Source organism: Brachyistius frenatus, unplaced genomic scaffold, assembly GCF_029030835.1.
Source record: "Brachyistius frenatus isolate BFR_SWC_R1_liver_20210118 unplaced genomic scaffold, ASM2903083v1 Contig_129, whole genome shotgun sequence".
Lineage (NCBI taxonomy): Eukaryota > Metazoa > Chordata > Actinopteri > Embiotocidae > Brachyistius > Brachyistius frenatus.
In genome coordinates this window covers 713512-733939 of record NW_027210728.1, presented here as the reverse complement: position 1 = coordinate 733939, position 20428 = coordinate 713512, and the positions used below count along the sequence as shown (strand labels likewise).

Genomic DNA, 20428 nt, shown 5'->3' with positions numbered 1-20428 from the left:
TGCTTTTTGTTTGTACTGTAAAGTAAAAAAAAACTAAAAAAAAACGAAAATCTAAAGAGCAGCTGGTTTTACTTTGGTGGTGACGTGGATCTCAAATTTTCACCATTACACAATTTCATTGGTGTATCTGAAAGCCACAATTGAGTAAAAGTACTGATATTTTACCCAAAAATGACTTCAACAAAAGTTTGTCACCTATTAGTAAGTTATTTAAGTGTCTAAGTCTTATAAGTCTCTGATATTTATTGTACTTAAATGGACTCAAGTATTGAAGTAAAAGCAAATGCTTTTTTTAAAAAAAGCAAGTGGTCCGAATTTTCAGAATTATTAAGTTTATTGTTTTTAAGCAACTATTCAAGACTTTCTGAATTGAGGCCATTGTGGCTACAAGTTAAAATCAGGAATACTCTTGTTCAGTTATTGTAATGATGTCGGTTTCTATCATATCTGACAAAAAAAAAAAAAGTATCAAATACATTTAAAAAGCTGGAGCCACTTGCTTAGAAAATCTTCCAATATCCACTTATTGTTGCAGCTCTAGTGAAGTTGCAGATTAGACACAACTGCTTTGCGCCCTGCTGGGACATAATGAGGATATTTCTTACTGCACGTCAGTCTCAGTTTCCCCGAAAAGATTACCCAGCAGCGTACCTACAGTCCATAATAAATCCTGTTAAGTCAAGTCTGTAAGTAACACCGGAATAAGGTGAGCAGTCGGTATACCTGCGCTGTTTCCAGGGCTACCGTGACCTTTAGAGGACCGACGGCGCCCGGACGAGCCCGGCCCGGGGATCTGCTCCTCGGTCAGCTCCCCGTTAGTCAGCGAAGTCCCTCTGGAGCCCCCCGGGGACTCGCCCTGCAAACCCCCCACCGAGCGCCTGTTGCTCCTGTAGACAGAGAGAGAGGCGAGAGAGGATGCGATGAAGAGCAGATGAGGGGAGAAAATGAAGCATCGACATTTGCGCCTTCTGTACGGGGGAATAAATAAAATGTTCGACTGCCGTGTTTCTGTCTTTTATGTCCACTTTCTTTTATTCTGAGCACACACATGATTAGACCCATTGTTGTTCCTGACTCAGGGGAAGAGGCCTGGCACAAGTACCAGTGTGTTCACGGGCAAAACCAACACACACGCACACACACACACACACACACACACACACACACACACACACACACACACACACACACACACACACACACACACACACACACACACACACACACACAAAGGTGTCGGTGTCAGCTACTTTTCCTTTCTGAACACCACTCATATTTTCCTAATGCTAAATATAACTTTGCTTTTCCTACAAGAACTTTAAGACAAAGAAAAACACATTGGCTTTCTTTCCCTCTCTCCCTCCCTCACTCCCTCCCTCCCTCCCTCCCTCCTTCTCTCTCCCGTTCTCCCTGCCCCCCACCCCACCTCTGCTCTCCCACTCCCTCACACCCCCAGGGCCCGAGGAATGCTGAGGCAGAGCTTTGGACGGACATTGACGGACAACCGGATTCTGGGGGTTTTGGTTGTTTACTCGCCACCATAATGAGAAATCAATAAAACAATTGGACACAGACGCTCTGAGTGCATTCGTCTTTCTTTAAGTGTGCGGGCATCGAGCTCCGGTTATAAATCACCTCCCCTCACGACTGTTGGTGGCATCTGTTCGAACACGATACAGAGATGTTGACTGCTTCTCCATGACAGCGGCGGTCTGAGCTCTTGGCTGAACTGTACTTAATGCCCCCCTCGTCCCCCCCACAATGTTTACAGGGAAATACCATCTGACCCCATGCACTCCCGCAGCAAAGCTTTGAATAAAAATGCAGCCTGCTCCGCTATTTATTATCCCACCACCATTCTAGCCAGTCTGAAACCACACTCAGGGGGGAATAACGCGCTGGCACTCTGCGCAAGTGCTTCAGTCGACCGTGTTGGCACCGGCTCCCATCACTCCATCCTTTTCTTCTCTTTTCCGCCATTTATTTTGATTACGATTATGCCTTGGGTTTATGATATTCATATAAGCGCTTTGCAAACAGTATTTCCGAAAAAAAAAAAAAAAAAAAAAGGTTCCACAAGTTTATTATTGCACTATTCTTCCTATTATTGTACCACAACATCCGCAGAGTTGTTAAACCAGCAGTATGATGAACTCTTTGCTTTTCTGCGAGTCTGTGAGAACATTAAAAAACGTGTGCCGCCTTGGAGCCAGAACAGTTCAATAACTATAGCTAATTACATCGTTATGACTCGCAGGAAAAATGTATTGACTTTGTATTTCAAAAGAGAAGTTGAGTGCGAGTCTATGGAGCCTTTTTGGAGCGAACCCCTAGTGGCACTCTGTTGTATTGCAGGTTAAGGCACTCATTTTTCAGACCGTGTGCGTCTGTGATTTCACCATGCACCTCAAACTTGAGCTAAACTTGTGTAAAACTCAGCAACAGAGACACCTCGAAATGCTTCAGAAAATCTACAGCAATGAAGCAGCGTGATGCATTTTATAGACATAAAGTCTAAGTTACAGTCTAAAGCAGAGGTCTCCAATCTTTTTCCTCTGGGAGCTCCGGCCATATCGTTTTTGCTCAAGTTCATGGCTCACATTAGCGGACTCTTTTCAGTTTTCATAACTCAAAGTAGCTCTAACTCTCACCTCCAGTCTTGCGTCAGTGATTGGATTCCTGGTTTACTAACACCTGAATTCAGTAAACTTTTATTGATATCGCGAGCGTGTGGATTCACATACTTTTCCTAAAACTACACTGTGAATGTACAAAGCAGTGATTTGCGTTACTATTATGTGTTAAAATACACTGCGTTTATATAATTGTAACTTGATCTGACAACATTTGAAGATAAATTTAGATCATTCAAAGGCTTCCCTTAGTTTTTCTTGCTATTGTAGATGAGCGTGGATGAGGTCTAAAAAAAAAAAAAAAAAAGCTAAATATATGCAGACGTCGAATACTCTCATCGCTCATGCTCAATCCGTTATATCCCTGCAGCATCAAGAGGACTGAAGCTGAATTTCAAACAGTGTTTCCGCTGTGTCTCGCTCTCTGTGTGCGTGTGCATGTGTGTGTGTGTGCTGACCTGCTGTGTGATCCAGCAGCACTGGGAGTCTCTTCACTCTGCGTCCTCCTCAGGTTGGGTCTGTCTGACTGAAGTATCTCTGCAACAAAGACACGTCGCATCGTGAATGCACAAATAGGAGACACAAACAACCAGCTGTCATTTAAAACACACAGTTTGTCAGCTGGTGGGTGGAGGACAGAGAGAGGAAGAGAGAATAAGTAAAGTGGTGTCTGCAACATCGAGACAGACGCCGGTGAAACAAACTCACATCAGGATGCTTGAATAGTTCAGAAGAAAATCCTTGACTGAAAAAAAAAAAAAAACACAACAAAAAAGTCTGCTTTTTATACTTTGGCAAAGTTGGGGGTCAAAGAGTGGGCTGACAGAACTTTTTGTGGATCTGCAAAAGGCTGCGCTGTTACCATAGCAACCCGATGCCAAGCCGAGCACCGTCGCACAAAGAAATGAAAGCAAACCAGTAAATGTCATAATCCTAAATATACCAAGACTAAAAATAAAACCCTGGAAAAGTTGAAAATATGGGACCTTTAAGTTAAAGCTCTCAAAGCAACAAATTCAGTTTCCTTAAAACCGGCGTCGGTTCCAGAGGATTTATTCACTTTGAAAACTGCGGAGGTTTCCTGGTCCTCCGCAGACCTGCGTGGAGAATGATAAAGCGATCACGGCGAGGCTTAGTGCACTCTCGTGTTTATAGAAAAGTAATGAAATCCATATAGACCTGACACATGTGGCAATGGAAGCACAGTCGGTGGTTTAATGGAGACCATTCATCCTCGTGCGTTCTTGTGTAGTCTGCGCTGGTTTTGCGCGCGCCGCGGTATGCGGTGCTGGCGGTGGGAGGGAATGTGTGACTACACGGGGCCCGACTGAAAAACCGCAAGGCCGGTAACATGCTTTCCATTAACGCTCACTTTCTCCTTTACGCGCACAAATACACCGGCTTCCTCTGTGCGGAGACGCTCGATAGCCGGCGGAGGCACGACTCGCCTCAAACGGTGTCCGTGTTTACGCGCATATATTATCCTGCTATCTAAAGCAAAGCAAACAGGTAATCTCTCACTGATTCGCTCACACACACACACACACACACACACACGGAGCGCTGTTTTGCGGCTATGAAAGAGCTTCTTGTGAGCAGACCCGGCGGACATGGCAGAAAAATAAACAGTGGTCTTGAGGAGAAACCATTGTGTCATAGCCCCGCTCACTGAGTTCATCACCCCCGCCCCTCCGTAATGGCACGGGTCTAATTACTGGTCTGGTGTATGTCCGTGTGAGCGTGTGTTTACCTACAGAAACATCTCGACAACTAAACTACAGTAAAAAAAAAAAAAAAAAAAAAAACCCAGCAGAGGGCACATTTCAGTTGTGCAGCTGCTATACATGGGCTTCGGGTTACTTGCGTAACCGCAGTTCTGATGAATCAGCTCAGAGTTAATTTAGGACAGCAACTAACAATTATTTCTATTGTTGCTTCAACTGTCAAATACTATTTTGGGTAGTTAATTATATAAAATGTAAAAAAATTAAATTAAATTTAAAAAAAAAAACGAAGCTTGATGTAAAAAAAAAAAAAAAAAAATGAGGTTCAGTCCAAACTCAAAGACACAGAAAAGCAAGTAGCAAGCAGCAAAGTCTTACATTAGAGAACCTGAGTGAAAGCATGTCCAGCTCTTTCACTTTGTAAACTAATTTATTTATCAGAAAAGTTGAATATTTAGATCAGGGTCTAAATAAGATATCAGGAGCACTTTAAAAATGTACAAGAACAGGAACACGCTGCTCTGAATGTCGCCGACTGGTCGAGTAAATTAGCATTTAGCCATGATCTTTGTTGTAATATTTCAGGACGGACAGACATGCAATGAAGAAATAAGTAAAGTATATTAAATTGACTGAGCGTTTCTCATGTTTCCTTCAGTATCGATCATTGTACAAGGAGATCACGGACAACCACTGGATTTTTTTTTTTTTTTTTTTTAAAGGATTTTTACATGAACGCGATGAATCACTGGTTATTGTTACTTCATCCCCAAACAGCTTCCTCTTGATATTACTTGTATCCCAACACGATCCTACAGTGAAACCCCGATAGGGAGTCTTCTTGCCAGTTTAAATGAAGTCTACCACCTCGGATCGTAACACCAGTTGCACATTTTCAGCACATCCAAGCCTGTTATTGTACGGAGATCTAGCGTGACGTGTCCAGGGTGATGAACGTTAGTCACCGGCTCGGATAGTCTGAGTGTGTCTGTGCCCGTCGGTGTCCGTGTGGCTCTGACTTCTGTGGCACAGGAAGTAGTGAATATGTGGAGTGTGTATGTGAAACTCTCGACGGTTACAAAGTGTGCCAATATTCCCAGAGTTTAAATCTTTCTGCTCGCTCTGGCTTCTGTTTCTCACCGTCTCTCAGGAGAAGGGTTTGTTTATGAAGCCCACCGCGCACGCGTGTGTGTGTGCGTGTGTGTGTGTGTGTGTGTGTGTGTGTGTGTGTGTGCGTGTGTGTGCGTGTGTGCGTGCGTGCGTCAGAAAAGCTGCCAGGGGAAATGAGTAAAACCTCCGAACTAACAAGAGCTGCGTTCAGAGCGAGAACACAGAGCGCCTTAACACCGGCAGAAGGCAACACACTCCTACCTTTATACACTTGATGTATTCAGGCGGCTCACGTATGCCTGCATGCACACACGCGCGCACACACACACACACACACACACACACACACACACACACACGCGCTGCAGAATGTTAAACACATGTACACGCACACGTCTGCAGCTACACTCCGGAGACCGTAAAACACACACAAAGACAAGTGCCTCAACTTGAGACTCTGGTTTTAGAGGGCACACTTCAGCCCTCTGTTCACTAACCTCTCCTCCCCCCTAAAACAAACACACACACACACACACACACACACACACACACACACACACACACACACACACACACACACACACACACACACACACACACACACACACACACACACTCTGTCATCTCCGCCCCTCCAAGCCAGGAGAGGAAACCCCCCCCGCTGCCGTGCACACTGCTCCGGGATCACAGGAGGCGATTGTGCTGCCGAGCTGCAGGCAACGAGAGTCAATTACGCAATTCTCAGAAACAAATTAGACAAAAGCGCTCCTGATGTCTGTGATTATGTGCGTATGTGAGTCTCCAAACAACGGTGCAGTAAAGAAAACTGGGGGGATGGGTGTGTGTGTGGGGTGGGCATCACTCATTGTAGGTTAACCTTTGACCTGCACACACGCTGAAATCACACACGCAACTTTGTTTTAACTGCATTGTGAGGGCCTCAAGTTTACTGTATTCATTCCCTTGTGTTTATTTCCCATTAAAAGGAAAAGTACCGTAGATTATGAAGTACACGCGTTCGCTTTCATGCCAAGAGTTTCGCAATAAGATCGATACTTTAGCATAAAGGCAGGAAACGGAGGGAAACAGCTAGCCCGGTCTGAACAAAGGTGTCTTGTTTGTTTATTACTTGCAAAACTAAAACAAGATGTTGCAGCGTTGCAGCGTGTTTGGTGTTTTTTTGCTGAAAGCGCTATCGAATGTCTCATCTGACTCTCTGCAAGAAAGTGAACATGCAAACTCCCCCAAAACGTCAAACGAAAGAGGTTCAGAATCGTTTTTGCTTGAGGGACCTTTAAAAGAAATGATGTGACCCTCAGCAGCGACATTAAAGCCAAGTCAGAGTATTTATATAGCACTTTTAAACACAACAGAGGTGGACCAAAGTGTTGCACATCATCAAACAGATTTTAAAAAGTCAGATAGACTTGTGCAAGAGGAAATAAGCAAATAAAAAAACGAAGAAAAAGCTAAACCCCCCAGTGGCCGTCAGAGGAATTGCAGTTTATGGCACTTCAACATTGGCCGAATTTTTAGACCACTTTTATATACAGTCAATGTTTTAACCCAAAGTATCTCGTGCAAAGTTAGCGTAACACACTGGGCTGAAATACACTAGAATTATGCTTTTAAAAAGTCTACAAATCCCGAGCAGGTAAAACTAGCAAAAAGCAGTTAAACGTCCCATTAATCATAATGAACCCCCTCAGATACAGTGAAGTTAGCCATCCAGTCATAACTGTAGTACAGTGCTGCCATGCGGTAGTGGAAAACAGTCACCAGAGACACGTCGGTAAATCCAAACCCTCAACTCGCCTTCTTCTTGTATGAGGACTTGAAAGCCTCCTTTACAGGATTTTATTTATTATTATTATTATTATTTTTTTAAATATGGCTGTCCTTGTGAAGACATGTGGTAAAAACACATGCACACACACACACACACACACACACACACACACACACACACACACACACACACACACACACACACACACACACACACACACACACACACACACCTCCTCTTAACCTCTCTTCACATCTAAACAGTCACAAAGAGACACATTTATGCAGCCCATGCTGTGGCAGGCCTCGACCCTCACTGCTGGCCCTGTGTCCATTCAGCAGGATACACTGTGGGCTCTGTGCGGCGCTCTATGAAAAGCCTTGTGTGTGTGTGTGTGTGTGTGTGTGTGTGTGTGTGTGTGTGTGTGTGTGTGTGTGTGTGTGTGTGTGTGTGTGTGTGTGTGTGTGTGTGTGTGTGTGTGTGTGTGCGTGTGCGTGTGTGTTGCACAGAGAGGAGATGGATGTGCTTGGACTTGGCTTTGGGTTTAAAAGCAGATAAAAAAAACTGTGTATTTGTTAAAAAAAAAGAAAAAAGAAGAAGTTTGTATATTTGCTTCCAAACCATAAAGGAAGGTAAAATGTGAGCGGAGTGCCGGGAAACGGAAAATACTGTTGACTGAGGGTCCATAAGTGTGTGGAGGGTTTGAAATCCTTCCTCATGTGAGTGTATGAAGTGACTTTATATTGGTTTGGGAATAGTAACACATTGAGATTAAGTGTTCTCTATAATGTAGAAACACTGCAGCTGTAAATAGTCAGTGTGTTCAATTGGGATTAAATTGCTTTAAATGTAACAATATTCTTGACGTTATTCTTGGCAGGACAGAAAAACTTCCGACTCACTATTTAAACATCTCCACAAAAACCGAGGCTCTGCCGTGACGAATAAATACACAAATAGACTGTTGTCAGGTGTGACACGATGCAGAAGAGAAACTACAAGCTAACGGGGGTGTATTTACGTCAAACACTTCAATCCTTCCCTGTTTCACTTTCCTATTTTACACTTAGTTCACGCATAAATAATGACAGTACAAAAGATCAAACATCCCAAACAGAAGTCCTGGAGTGAAAGTCGGACATTTTTTTAAAGACCGGGGCGGGGGGTTAAAACAGCAGAAGTGCAATCAGACTTTAATTTGAGTTTTCTCTGTGAAACACGGAGCTTTTTCCTAACGAGAAGAGGCCCGGTGGCCCCGGCGCGTTTGGTGTCAAAGGAGATTTGTTGAGATCGACAAGAGCCGAAGCCGATGACTTCTGGATCACTTACAGCTGCGAGAGAGGCGCGGCGGATTCGGTCCGGACGCCCACACCAGTGACATTTACTCTGCGAGGAGTCACGCGGTAGAAAAGTTATCAACGTAAGCCCGGTTCTCTGATGCACTCGGACTTAAGAGGTCAGAACAGATGCGTCCCGACCACTCGGAAATCGGTTCGTCTCATCAGCAGAACCCGATACCATCAAATAAAAATGATATCCTGCTGTACAACTGTTCAGTGTTGTCGCCACGTAAACAAGAAGAAGAAGAAGAAGAAGAAGAAGAAGAAGAAGAAATTGACACAATGTAGAACTTCTGGCTTTTTCCAAGTGGGGAAAACACTCATTACCAAGGTGGAGAGACACACAAACATCCCACTGTACAAACAGATGTGTGTGTGTGTGTGTGTGTGTGTGTGTGTGTGTGTGTGTGTGTGTGTGTGTGTGTGTGTGTGTGTGTGTGTGTGTGTGTGTGTGTGTGTGTGTGTGTGTGTGTGTGTGTGTGTGTGTGTGTAAGAGGTTTCTGGCAATATTATGAAACATTAAAGAGACAGGAAGGGAAAGAGTGAGAGGAGGAGAAATGCTTCAATTTTGTGGTGGCACTAATAATCTGTCTGGACTTCTGTGGGAGAGCTTTGTGTGCGTGTTCGCATCAGTGACGCCTGTAACGTGTGTATTTACAAAAATGCCAACTGTAAGCTCTGCTCTGCATTTTGCGTGTTCGTCCCCAAAGTTGCCTGAATTCACTCGTTACAGATTGCATTTACTGATTCGGCATATTCACGGTTCGGTTTCTCTTCATTGCTTATTCTCTCTGCTGTATCCCAATTTCTCCGCGGGTGTGATTACGTTTTTATCTCGTAAGGACATTTTGGAGCCCGTCCCGTCTCCTCTTGCTGGTCTCAGCCTCAGAGGAGAAACATGAACATCACCAGCCTGGACAGCAGCTTTATATGTTATGCGCACATGTCTGCGCCTCTGGAGGTGCTTCTTTGTGAGTTTTATGTGTTGTTACCTCCACCTCTGTGACTGTGTGTGTGTGTGTGTGTGTGTGTGTGTGTGTGTGTGTGTGTGTGTGTGTGTGTGTGTGTGTGTGTGTGTGTGTGTGTGTATGCGCGCGCCTGTGTGGTAAAAGGCAGGACTCACTGTCTGCTGCCGTGCTGCCATTGGGCAGCGAGCCCAGATCAACAACCATGCCGTCCAGACAGACGTTGAGCTCGCCTCCTGCTACAACCGAGCCTTTGTTCTCCGTCTGCAGCACCAGACTCAGCTGGACGTTCTCCACTAGAGGGAGGAAGAAGCACAGACAAAGAGAGGATGAGTGGCAGAGAAAGGTTGGAGGACAAAGGAGGTGGTGGTGGTGGTGGTGGTGGAGAAGAGGGAGAACAGTTGTGTTCCCCCGGCTGGCTCCGCCCACACCTTCATCATAGTGATGATGTCACAAAAATAAGACTCATTTTTCTCAGTTGCTGAGGAGCTAGATTAACAAATAATTTACAAATAAATGAATTACAGAAAAACTGAAAGCCAACCTCGGGCGCCGCTGGGGGTGTCGTGGCGATAGTTTTGCAGACGACTCTTTTAAAATCGCAGTTTGTGGGGAAAATGCTGAGTTAGCTGTACGAGGTGTTGCAACAAGGAATCAACATGTGGAGAAAATCAGAAGCTGAATGCTGAGAGCTTGAACTTTCTTTATCAGATATAAATAATCAACAGCTGACCCGCCCTGTACTGTTATTTGTTTGTATGAATTGCTATTAAATGCAACAGTGATCAGCGTGTTATTAAGATATGCAGGATTTTTCAGGCTTTCTTCCAGATCAATAATATAATTTTTTGGGAAATTGGAAACACAAATAAACTGCAACTAAAATTTTACTTTAGAAATGAAAAGTCACCTGTAAATGTAAATATTGGCATCAATAACCTGCATCAGAGCAGACTGAGCTGATGTTGCAGGGAATTTCTCCTCCTCACGGGAGGATTTCTGTTTTTTGTGTGCACATCAAAGTAGCATTTTATCTTCCTGAAATAGTTTCATATAACTAAGAAAAGAAGTCCGTTCAAGTATTGAAAGTTTTCTTTTATATCAAATATTTAAGGTATTAACACATTCCAACTTTTGAACATGCAACATATGACGGCTTTGCAAATTGAACTTTTAAGAATCCGAGAACTTAAGAGAGATTCTACGTGTTTTAAGGGGGCCGGCGCGTGATGGGAAATTAAATCTTCACAGCTTGATGGCAGGTTTTAGCGGCGGAGCCCCCGAGGGCGTTACAACATGTTGCTCAACCTCCTCCGACACAGGATCAGACACATCACTGATGCCACTTACTGAGAAAAATGCCCGATTTCTTTAGATATCTGGAGAGCCAGTCACCATTTTGAGTATCGGAGTTACAAGAGGACAGCGAATGTGCTGAAGGTCGAGAATATCGTCATACATTTAGGGAGGTAATTTGACTTTACAGCTTAAAGCAGTAAAACAGACTGACTGCGGTTTCAGTTTAATGGACTCGGGTATTTCTCGAACAATATCATGCACGTCCTAGTGCACCGTTAGTAACCAATAATGCAAATTTCCATCCATTATGGGCGTTACATTTACAGGCTATTTACCTTAAAGTGGACCGCAGAATATACGCCGCTGTAAAGTGTCAATAAAGCAAACCTGGCATAAACTCCACTGCTGTTTTGTGGACAGACTGACTGTTAACGTTTCACACTGTGTTCCTGCAACGTCTTTAAAGGAAGAGAAAAAAAAACACTTCACAGCTTGGGAGTGTAAACTTGAATATTTGTCAGTGTTTAGCTGAACTTCCTGGAAATAAACGTGGAAATATTTGACTTTCTGAGTTTATAGGCTTTAAGTTTTTAGTGACTGAGGTTGGGACGGTCTTATTTAGAGAGAGGGAGGTTCGGCGTGTCCTTCGAAGCCGTCTCCACCAGAAGCAGCAAACATTTCAAGTCTTAAAAACAAACAACAACAAAAAAAAAACGGATAAATAACCTTCAGAATTTCCAATGTGACCGTGAAAAGTTGTAAAATCAAATATCATTTCAGTGGTAATTTTAACTTTATGTGCAAAACTGGGACTTTACCGACTGTTAATAAAGCTTTTAACATTATGCACATGTGTGGGATGTTTTGTATTCACGGGCTGCTTTAACGCGGTTGTTTTATGATCATTGCCTGCCGGTTTTCGGTGTCAACGTGTCTTTATTTCTTTCGATGTTTGCGTCCCGAGAGCTGCTGCAAATTGCGAGTAATAAGATACTTGGCTGATAAACCTGATTCGGACTGAGCAGCCTGAGTCTACTGTTAGGAAGCAGGTTGTAAAGACTAATAAGTTCTTTCCTTTCGTGGTGGTGGATTCTCCTGCATTTGTTCCACAAAAACAAGATTTTGAAATAAAATGAAAGTAGGAAAGAAAAAAAAAATCATCCAGTAGTCAGTAATGAAAGTAGAAAAGCCTGAAATTTCTAAGTGCTGATCTTTTCATTTCTCCTTGTAATATTTAGTATCTGAGGCGGTGATAGGTTGATGAAGTCTCTCTTTCTCGAGAACAAAGACCCCCCTCCGCTCTGTATATGAAATATTTCCTGTAATGTGAATTTCTTCATACTGCTCATAAACTAGGTCACAGCTGATTTGACTGTAAAAGGAAACATTGCACATCACAAACTATTTTGGTTTTCGCCGTGTGTGTCCTTACTCTTGCCGTCGTGCGTGCGCAGCGTGTCCAGCAGGTCGATGGTCGCGGTGCCCAGGAGCTCCTTCCTCAACGTGTGGCAGCTCCACAGCTTCAGATCCAGGCGACTCTGAGGCGTCACATTACTGCGGGAACACAAAGTAACGTGAACAGACACACACACACACACACACACTCTAACAGCAGAGGCCTTAACACACACCATAAAAAAATATATAGTGCTGCATATCAGTGCTTTAATCTGATCAGTTCTGCACAGATAGCATCATAAAAGACACTAACTAGAAATAGGTTTGCTTATTGCAGATACATTTTATTACAGAGTCCTGCTTTTCATTCCTCACTTTCCTTACTGACCACATACAGACTCGACTTCAGATGTTTTAACTTTAATAAACCAGATTTCTTCAACAGAACTAACTGAATTTCATTTAAATGTAAATCGCTTCTATTACTGTGGTATTTTCTGGATGCTTGGAGTGGATTTTTACTTAAACTGAATATAAAAGATGTTTATTCGGGATTGTGTGTGTGTGTGTGTGTGTGTGTGTGTGTGTGTGTGTGTGTTGCTCTCACAGGGTGAGGTCTTCATTCCACTGCAGCTCGAGGTGCCCGCTGCGTTTGCCTGTTTTTTTGGTTTCACTGGTCAGGCCGTCGGCAGTCACCTCGACGAAGGAGCTGAGCCGAGAGTGACGGGTCGGCAGCTTGGGGGACTGGGGCTTCGCCGACACCACTGCGCACACACACACACACACACACACACACACACACACACACACACACACACACGTATATATAGTCAAACACATGAAAGCAAACAGCTATAAGGGAATACATTTCTGTCAGGAGAGAAAAAGGCGGATCATCGATTGAAAATGGGACCGCGACTAAAGATTATTTTCATCCCTGATTCATCTGACAATTGTTTTGTTTATGAAATGTCACTCACAGTCCAAAGAATTGCTTTGAAACATATTCAGTTTACTTTCATTTATAACAAAGAAACGCCTCAAATATTCATATTTTAAAAAAAAGATCAAACAAAAACTTTTTTTTTTTTTTTTTTTTTTTTTTGGCTTGGAAATAAAATTCACTAAAATGAGGATTTTTAGTAGCCATAGATTCATTTTATGTTGATTGAATAATTGTTGCAGGTTTGATTGGAAAAGGAAGCGCCACATTGAGACTCTCTCTGTGACTGTGGTTCTTAGTCTAAACGCAACAAAGAAAGTATTTCCATTTCACGTGGGTCTCAAAAGGTCAACTTCATATCGACCAGACGCCTCCAATGATGTCACCTGCAAACAGAAAGCCTTTAATGTGAGTATCTAACAGAAGAATCACAAAACCAGATCACTCGAAAAAAAAAAACAGCAGCCAGCAGCAGAGACCAGCGTGTTACATCACTGTTTCACAGTAACTGACTCAGTGAGATACAGACCGAGGTTTTCAAACTGGACATTTTGCCTTTGAACTGCTGACTGAAGACAGTCCGACCGACCTCTCGGGTTCATTTAGTGGCCGTTGATGACAACTACCTCAAGTTTCAAGTTTTGAAATCCACCTTCAGACACGCTGAACAATGTCGGCTGCTATTCTTTTTCTTTCTGAAAGCATCAGACAGCAGCCCGATCGATACTGTTGATATCATCTCCGAACTGACGGTGGAGCCATATGTGCAATTGATGCAGGCGCTACAGCACCAGTGACTTCATTAATTATTTAAATCTCCTGATGAGACTTTGCGATCCGACTTATTGACCTGATGCTTCCCTGCAAAGCAAAAAGCATCCGTGTTTGGATGAATCCGGCAGCATCAGAGCTGGAGATGCCTTTTTTGATCAAAATATTATTTCCTCTAGAGAATCACTGTTTCAGACAATATATATATATATCTAAGGGAGGTGAGACACAGCTTGTGTGTTGGAAGGAAAGAAAAACTGAAAAGTACAAACACCGCCCTCTAGTGGAAAAAAGAGAGACATGCGTTTTCATGAGTGCGGGGTCTTGTTAAAAATAAATCCCGGCCAAGAAACCAGCGCGTGCGGACACTGGAGGGCAACGTTCACGCTGGTGGAGCGTTTCAGGACATTTTCAGGACTTTTAATACCTGCATCAGAGTGCTTCCACAGCTTAAAGAGTACAGCCCGCATATAAAGTGTTTCAGTTGGACTGTAACGACAAGTTGCACTCTCTATTTGAAATTCCCCGGCCTTTTTCAGGATACTCTTGACATTTCGTGATCGTTCGCCGATTCTCGTCTCTACTGGGAGCTCCGCGTGTGGGGAGCTGGACTTAAGACGGGCTTAGAGGGCTTTGACTTCTTGTAGGCCTGCTGAGAATCTCGTTACGGCATGTGTCAGTCCTACGAGAGCCGATTTGTTCACCGCAGGAAGGAAAACTGACAAACACACTCAGGCTTGCAGATTTTCTGAGTGTGAGTGATCAGGACGAGCGCTTGGATGAATAAATGATGACAGATATATATATATAAAAAAAAAGGAGGCTTCAGTCTGTATTACATTGGCAGATCTGCACTGGCTGAGTCTGGGTGATGATCTCTGATCTCCTGAACATCTGGCAAAAACTAAAATGATGGAGAGGAAAAGGGGAAGTGACACAGAGAGCGCCAGATATGGAGGAAATCAAATGTAGGTTTTTTTTGGACTGAGTGGGAGGAGGTAGGCGGGAAAGGGAAGAAAGGTAGACGGGGGTCGAGAGCAGATCGGCAAATAAAGAGGTGAGTCAGAGCTCATACGAAAAGTGAAAAAGTGTACAAAAGAGGAGAAAGAAGAAAGACATTTGTACTCTTCAGAAACCATTGTTGCTGTGTTATTGGTGTCCTAAAATAGTTCATACATTTTTAATGGCAGTTGATGTATCGTGTCAAATTCATACAGAAAGGACCGGTGCCATTTAATACAGCAGCAGAATTTTCAATTGGGCCACACTCAAAGCTATTACACCAATATAATACTCATGAAATCAAATGATTTGACACTGCAGGGGGCCCGGGTGTGATGAAGGTGTTCAGCAAATGAGCTCAGAGGTGTAAGGCTGCATAATTATCTGAAATACTCGCTCGACAGAAGCAAAAAAAAAAAAAAAAAAAACTTGAGTGATATCAGTGAAACCATTAGAAAAAGGAAAAGGATGACCGAGGCGACGGAGGAAAGAAACCGCAGGTCAATGCGACGCTAAAGAAGCTGCCACGGCTGGTTTAGTTTAGACGCCCATTTAGACTTTTATCTGATTAACCGAGCTGTGAGCTACCTGAGCTGCATTACGCCTTGAAATGTGATAACTTCCTGGATCGTGGATGTTCCCCTTTTTTCTTTTTGCCAATGTTCTTTTGAAAATGTAGGTCAGTTGAAAATGATGACTTGTTTGGGCTCGATACCCTGAATGAACAGCGTAACAAAAAAAAAAAAAGAAAAAAAGAAAAAGAGAAATATGATTCTAGCAGGTAATAAAACTCGGAAGGTTTCCAGCAGACACAGTCTGTTAAACATTTGATAGGTTTACAACACAACAACAGTTATTAACGGTAAAAACGCAGTATGTAAACCCGATTGGATTTTTCATAGCACCTTTACCATTTTACAAGCAAGTGAAACTTTTGAAATGAGCAGAATTTATGTATAAAATTGTCTTAAATAACATAAAAATATGTTGTATTCTTGGTTTTTTTGTCCATTTGAATGTATTCACAGTGTAAGCTGGAAAAGGTACGTGAACTCTGAGGTTGATGACTTCAACAAACACTAATGAAACAAGAGTGTGAGTTAGAACAACTTTGAATGAGAAAAAAAAAAAAAAACTCAAACAAAAACTTAAAATCAAGAATTGATGACTTTCATGAAGCTAGAAAGAGCTTCAAAATCATCTCAGGGGTTCAATCATTCATCGGTCCACAGTTTAACAAACTGTCTGCAGCTAGAGACGATTTAGTTCTGTGGCAACTCTCCCTGAAAGTGGGAATCAAACTGTGATGACTTCAAAAGCAGAAAGTAGAAAGTTCAGCGAGGTAAAAAGAAGCCCAAAGTAACAGCGAACAGCTTAAAGTGGATCATTAAAGCTGGTTAACATCTCATCTTATTAGTGCACCATAAGTGATTCAATAGAAACTGCTGCTCTGCAAAGAAAAAAAACATCACGGAGCGTCCGATGTTCTCCAAACGGCACCTCGACGTTTCACAACACTACTGGGAAAATGTTTCCGATTAACCTTATAACATCGTCGCACTGTTCATCTCATTTCATTTCAAAGCACCGGACAATTTTTGTTCCCATTCATCCCAAACTGTATTTGATTATCTTATTTTATTTGTAGTTTTTTTTGTGTATACATAGTCTGTGTGTGTGTGTGTGTGTGTATTTATTCTAAAATAATATATTTTTTTAATCTATCTTATTTCTTATATCTTTTATGTATTTGTAAAAAAAAAAAAAAAATCATATTGTGTGCATTTTTTGGTTTTCTTTGCTGCTGTGACGACCGAATTTCCCCGCTGTGGGATTAATAAAGTCAAATCTAATCTAATCTAAACGGAGGTGCTCTTCACCTGGCGCAAAAAAAAAAAAAAAACTGCATACCAGTTTGAAAACGACATTCAAAGGTGAAGCACGGTGGCGGCAGCGTCATGATTCAGCGCTGCTTTTCTGCGTCTGGATCTGCACAGCTCATCATCATTGAGGGGGAAGAACGAAGTCCCAAGTTTATTAACCCTTTATGCCCCCCAATTAGAGGCCAGCAAAACTATAGCAAAACTATTACTAAAATATGAACATATATACTAATATCTACACATCTGAAATATGTTTTTGAAAGAATTTTTTATGGTGGTTGCCGAGATATACTCTTTTTATTATGGGTAAGCAATTTTTTTTAGCAGAGGCCTAAAAAAAACTAGGTGTTTTTAAAAGGTTACGGTATCTTATTGTGCAACGTCAGCGTGGTTGTCAGTAAGATCAGTAAGAGTCGGGTGATTACAGCAAGATCATGAGCCGCTACTCTAAAGTCAACCCACAACAACACGAGGACTTCAAACGAGAGAAAATCCACCTCAGAGAGCTGCTGACAACAGAAATCCTGAGAATCTGGATGAATTGAAGGTCTCATCCGGAGCTACCGGCGATGCCAGTTGGACGTTCAGTTATTAAAGTCGCACACTTTCTCCGCCAGTACCGTGAATGTCTAACAAAGACATCAAAACGTTAAAATTGCTCGTGTGTCCGTCTGTACTCGTGATTTTGATGAAGATCGATGCAATGAATTGCAGAAAAACTGCGTCATGTGCACAGACAGCCGGAGGAAGTGATGAAACGCACACTAAATGTTGACACAGCGCTTCTCCTGTTTGGTCAGTAAGGTGATAATAAATAAATAAATAAATAATAGCATTACCTTTCAAGATCAACTGGGACTTTTCAGTGGTCTGGGCACTGCCAGGTCTGCTCACGCTGGCAGCTGCCATGACATCACAGCTCTGTAACACAAACACACACACACACACACATTATAATACAGCAAACCGCCCACTGCATCACAGCCAGAGGTGAAATCAGGTTTTTACCCCCCTTTTTGTGCAGGTACACCAAATACTTCATCATGGTGACCTACAGATCACGAATCAGCGTCAGAAAGTCTTTCATGTCGGCTGCGGCGATAGCTGCGTTTTTCTTTCCCCGACTTTAGCCTTTCGGGCAGCTCCTCCTCCTCCCGGACATAACGTCGTTAAATCTGCACCAATGCGCTGCCTTAAGGACAAACTCAAGGCACAAATGTCCCCCGTCTTGTTGTTCTCCCAACCTGCGAGTTTCTTCGCTTACGCAAACAATAATTACGACGCCAACGCATAAAATGCACTTTGAAACGTTGTCATAAAGGAAGAAAAAAAAAAAAATACAAAAAAAAACCTGGCTCAAGCTTACAGCGACGATCGCTGCGAGTTAGAGACGACTGTCAGGAAGATGATACAACAGACTTAATTCTAGATAATCACATTACATTAAACCAGCAGACGAGGAGGAGAGCGTTGATTAGAGGTGGAGGAAGTATTCGAGATTCAGAAAAATACTGCAAAATAAAACATATTCGGCTGCGAGAGTTGCAAAAGTTGCAGACGCTACTTAAAACCCATCAGAAACCTGCATCTGCGAGCGCTGTTAACGTTATTGAGATATTACAACTGACTGATTAATGTGCAGGCTGTAGTTAGTCAATCTGTAATAGTTCAATTTAACTTTAGTTACAGCATTTAGTGCTAAATCACAACAGAAAACCCTCCGACAGGACCGGGCTCAGAGGTGGACGGGTTGAGGTGTGGCGGAGAGCAGGTAGAGAAAAGAACAGCATCGTCGATCCAAGACAGCGAACTGTAAAAGTCCCGTCACATTTTAATCAGCTTTTTCGTATCGTTTTGGGCGGATATACCACATGGGCTCCGGGCAGCAAGACGTCGGTTGAAGTCCGGGCCAGAATGACCATTTTTCTGCATGTCATACCTCAACTCTCTTCTCCCATTTCCATTTCCCAAACAAAACATTTGAACAAACCTTAGTTAATAATAATAATAATAATAAAAAACAAGGTATATTACAGGTGTATTAAGCAGCCTGGCCTGATGAATGTCACCGATGACAAGAGATTTGTTCTTCATCTCAGGGTCAGGGAGAGACGAAGACTCTCAACAGACCCCCCCCCCCACCAACATCACCTTGAGCAAAGTCAGAGATGTGGGCTGCTGCATTTTTAAAAAGCACAAGGACACTTCACACAGCAACACTGAACGCTGTCGCGGATAACCATCTTTACAGAATACGTCAAGATTTAAAAAAAATAAAAATAAAATGTTAACCCCTCATGGCTGGTTTTGTGCAGGAGATCCTCGGTTTACTTTGCTGCAGCACCAAGGTGACTGCTGTTGGCTCGAGACCAAAAAGACCCAAAGAGACCCAAAAAGAGACCCGGTGGTGCGTGTCCAAGCTTGGTCATCGTTAAAGCGATTCGTCGGCGTGTTGAATGATCTGAATGAGACCCACCTGAGATCTGTCGCAAAAAGGCTGCAGAGTAAAGGATGAACAGCTGTCACAACAAAAGCGCGCAGCATCTTCCGTCAACCTTGTGGAAGAAGCTGACCGGCTGCGCAGCGTTTATCTGGATCCGCTGCGCGGAGAGGGCGCTGGCTGAACTCCATATAAACTAATGAAGATTTAACTGCCCCCCCCCCCCACCCACCCCCACTATCTCCCCCTCTCCTCCCCCTTCTCCTCCCCCCGCGCTGAACTGATCTTATCGTCCCACCTTCCTATTAAATACCACCAGCTGCTGCGCACAAAACACAAACACGGAAGATGATCAAAGTATTTCTATGCATCACCGTCACAAAAAAAAAAAAAAAAAAAAAAGGGTGGCGAAGAAAACATTGGTACATCCGGCCACAGTTTTTTCAAACTAATATTCAACTGGAAATTCAGCTTTTTTTTTTTTTTTTTTTCAACGTGTTGTGACTAGTACACCACAAAAACACACAAAAAAATTAGGGCTGCAAATAAAAGTCGATTAACTGTTTTGTCGATAGTATGACCAAAACAACAACAACAACAACAAAGCCCTTTATGATTTACCCAGATGATGTCTTAAAATGTACAAAACTAAAACACACTATCGCAATTATTTACAACACAGAGAAGCGTATGATTCTTACATTTGAAGAAGCATATGATAAACATTCATGTTTAAAATAAATTGTAAATAAACCGCTCAATTATTGAAAATGTTCAATATAAATTTTCTAACGTTCAACTAATTGATTCATCGACATTAAAGTCAAATATTTACTGAAGGAAAAAAAAAAAATGGCACTCCAACCCAAATTATTAAAAAAACAACAACAACAACACGGTTTTGCCATTATTTTTGATCGTCTCGTCGCATTTATTTTGAAGGGAAGTTGCGACACTTCCGGTCCGATGCAGCCAAATGCGCCGAGCTTGACCCACGCGGAGCTAACTGTTAGCCAGCAAGCTCCGTAGGGGGATTTTTTTTTTTACGAAAGGACATGCCGAGAAAACCGGCTCTAATCACCCGACGCCGAGCAGAGCCGCGTTAGTAGTTGCGCGGTTCACGTCAGAACA

The 20428-nt window shown here is 42.7% G+C and overlaps 1 protein-coding gene across 2 annotated transcripts in view; it reads right to left on the bottom strand.

Moving 5' to 3' along the window:
* wwp2 (WW domain containing E3 ubiquitin protein ligase 2) overlaps positions 1 to 19464 on the bottom strand; it is a 56090-nt gene extending 36626 nt beyond the window's left edge. The window contains exons 1-7 of one of the 2 annotated variants that reach the window (XM_069714247.1): positions 19334 to 19464; positions 17697 to 17778; positions 12866 to 13022; positions 12293 to 12414; positions 9720 to 9857; positions 3092 to 3170; positions 724 to 887 (exon numbers count right to left, since the gene is read on the bottom strand). In XM_069714247.1, the coding sequence (XP_069570348.1) occupies positions 724 to 887; positions 3092 to 3170; positions 9720 to 9857; positions 12293 to 12414; positions 12866 to 13022; positions 17697 to 17766 (730 nt within the window). In that variant the 5' untranslated portion in view covers positions 17767 to 17778; positions 19334 to 19464. Of the gene's footprint in view, positions 1 to 723; positions 888 to 3091; positions 3171 to 9719; positions 9858 to 12292; positions 12415 to 12865; positions 13023 to 17696; positions 17779 to 19333 lie in introns of those variants that run through there. The other variant, XM_069714248.1, reaches the window with a different exon arrangement.
* Positions 19465 to 20428: the final 964 nt, after the last annotated feature.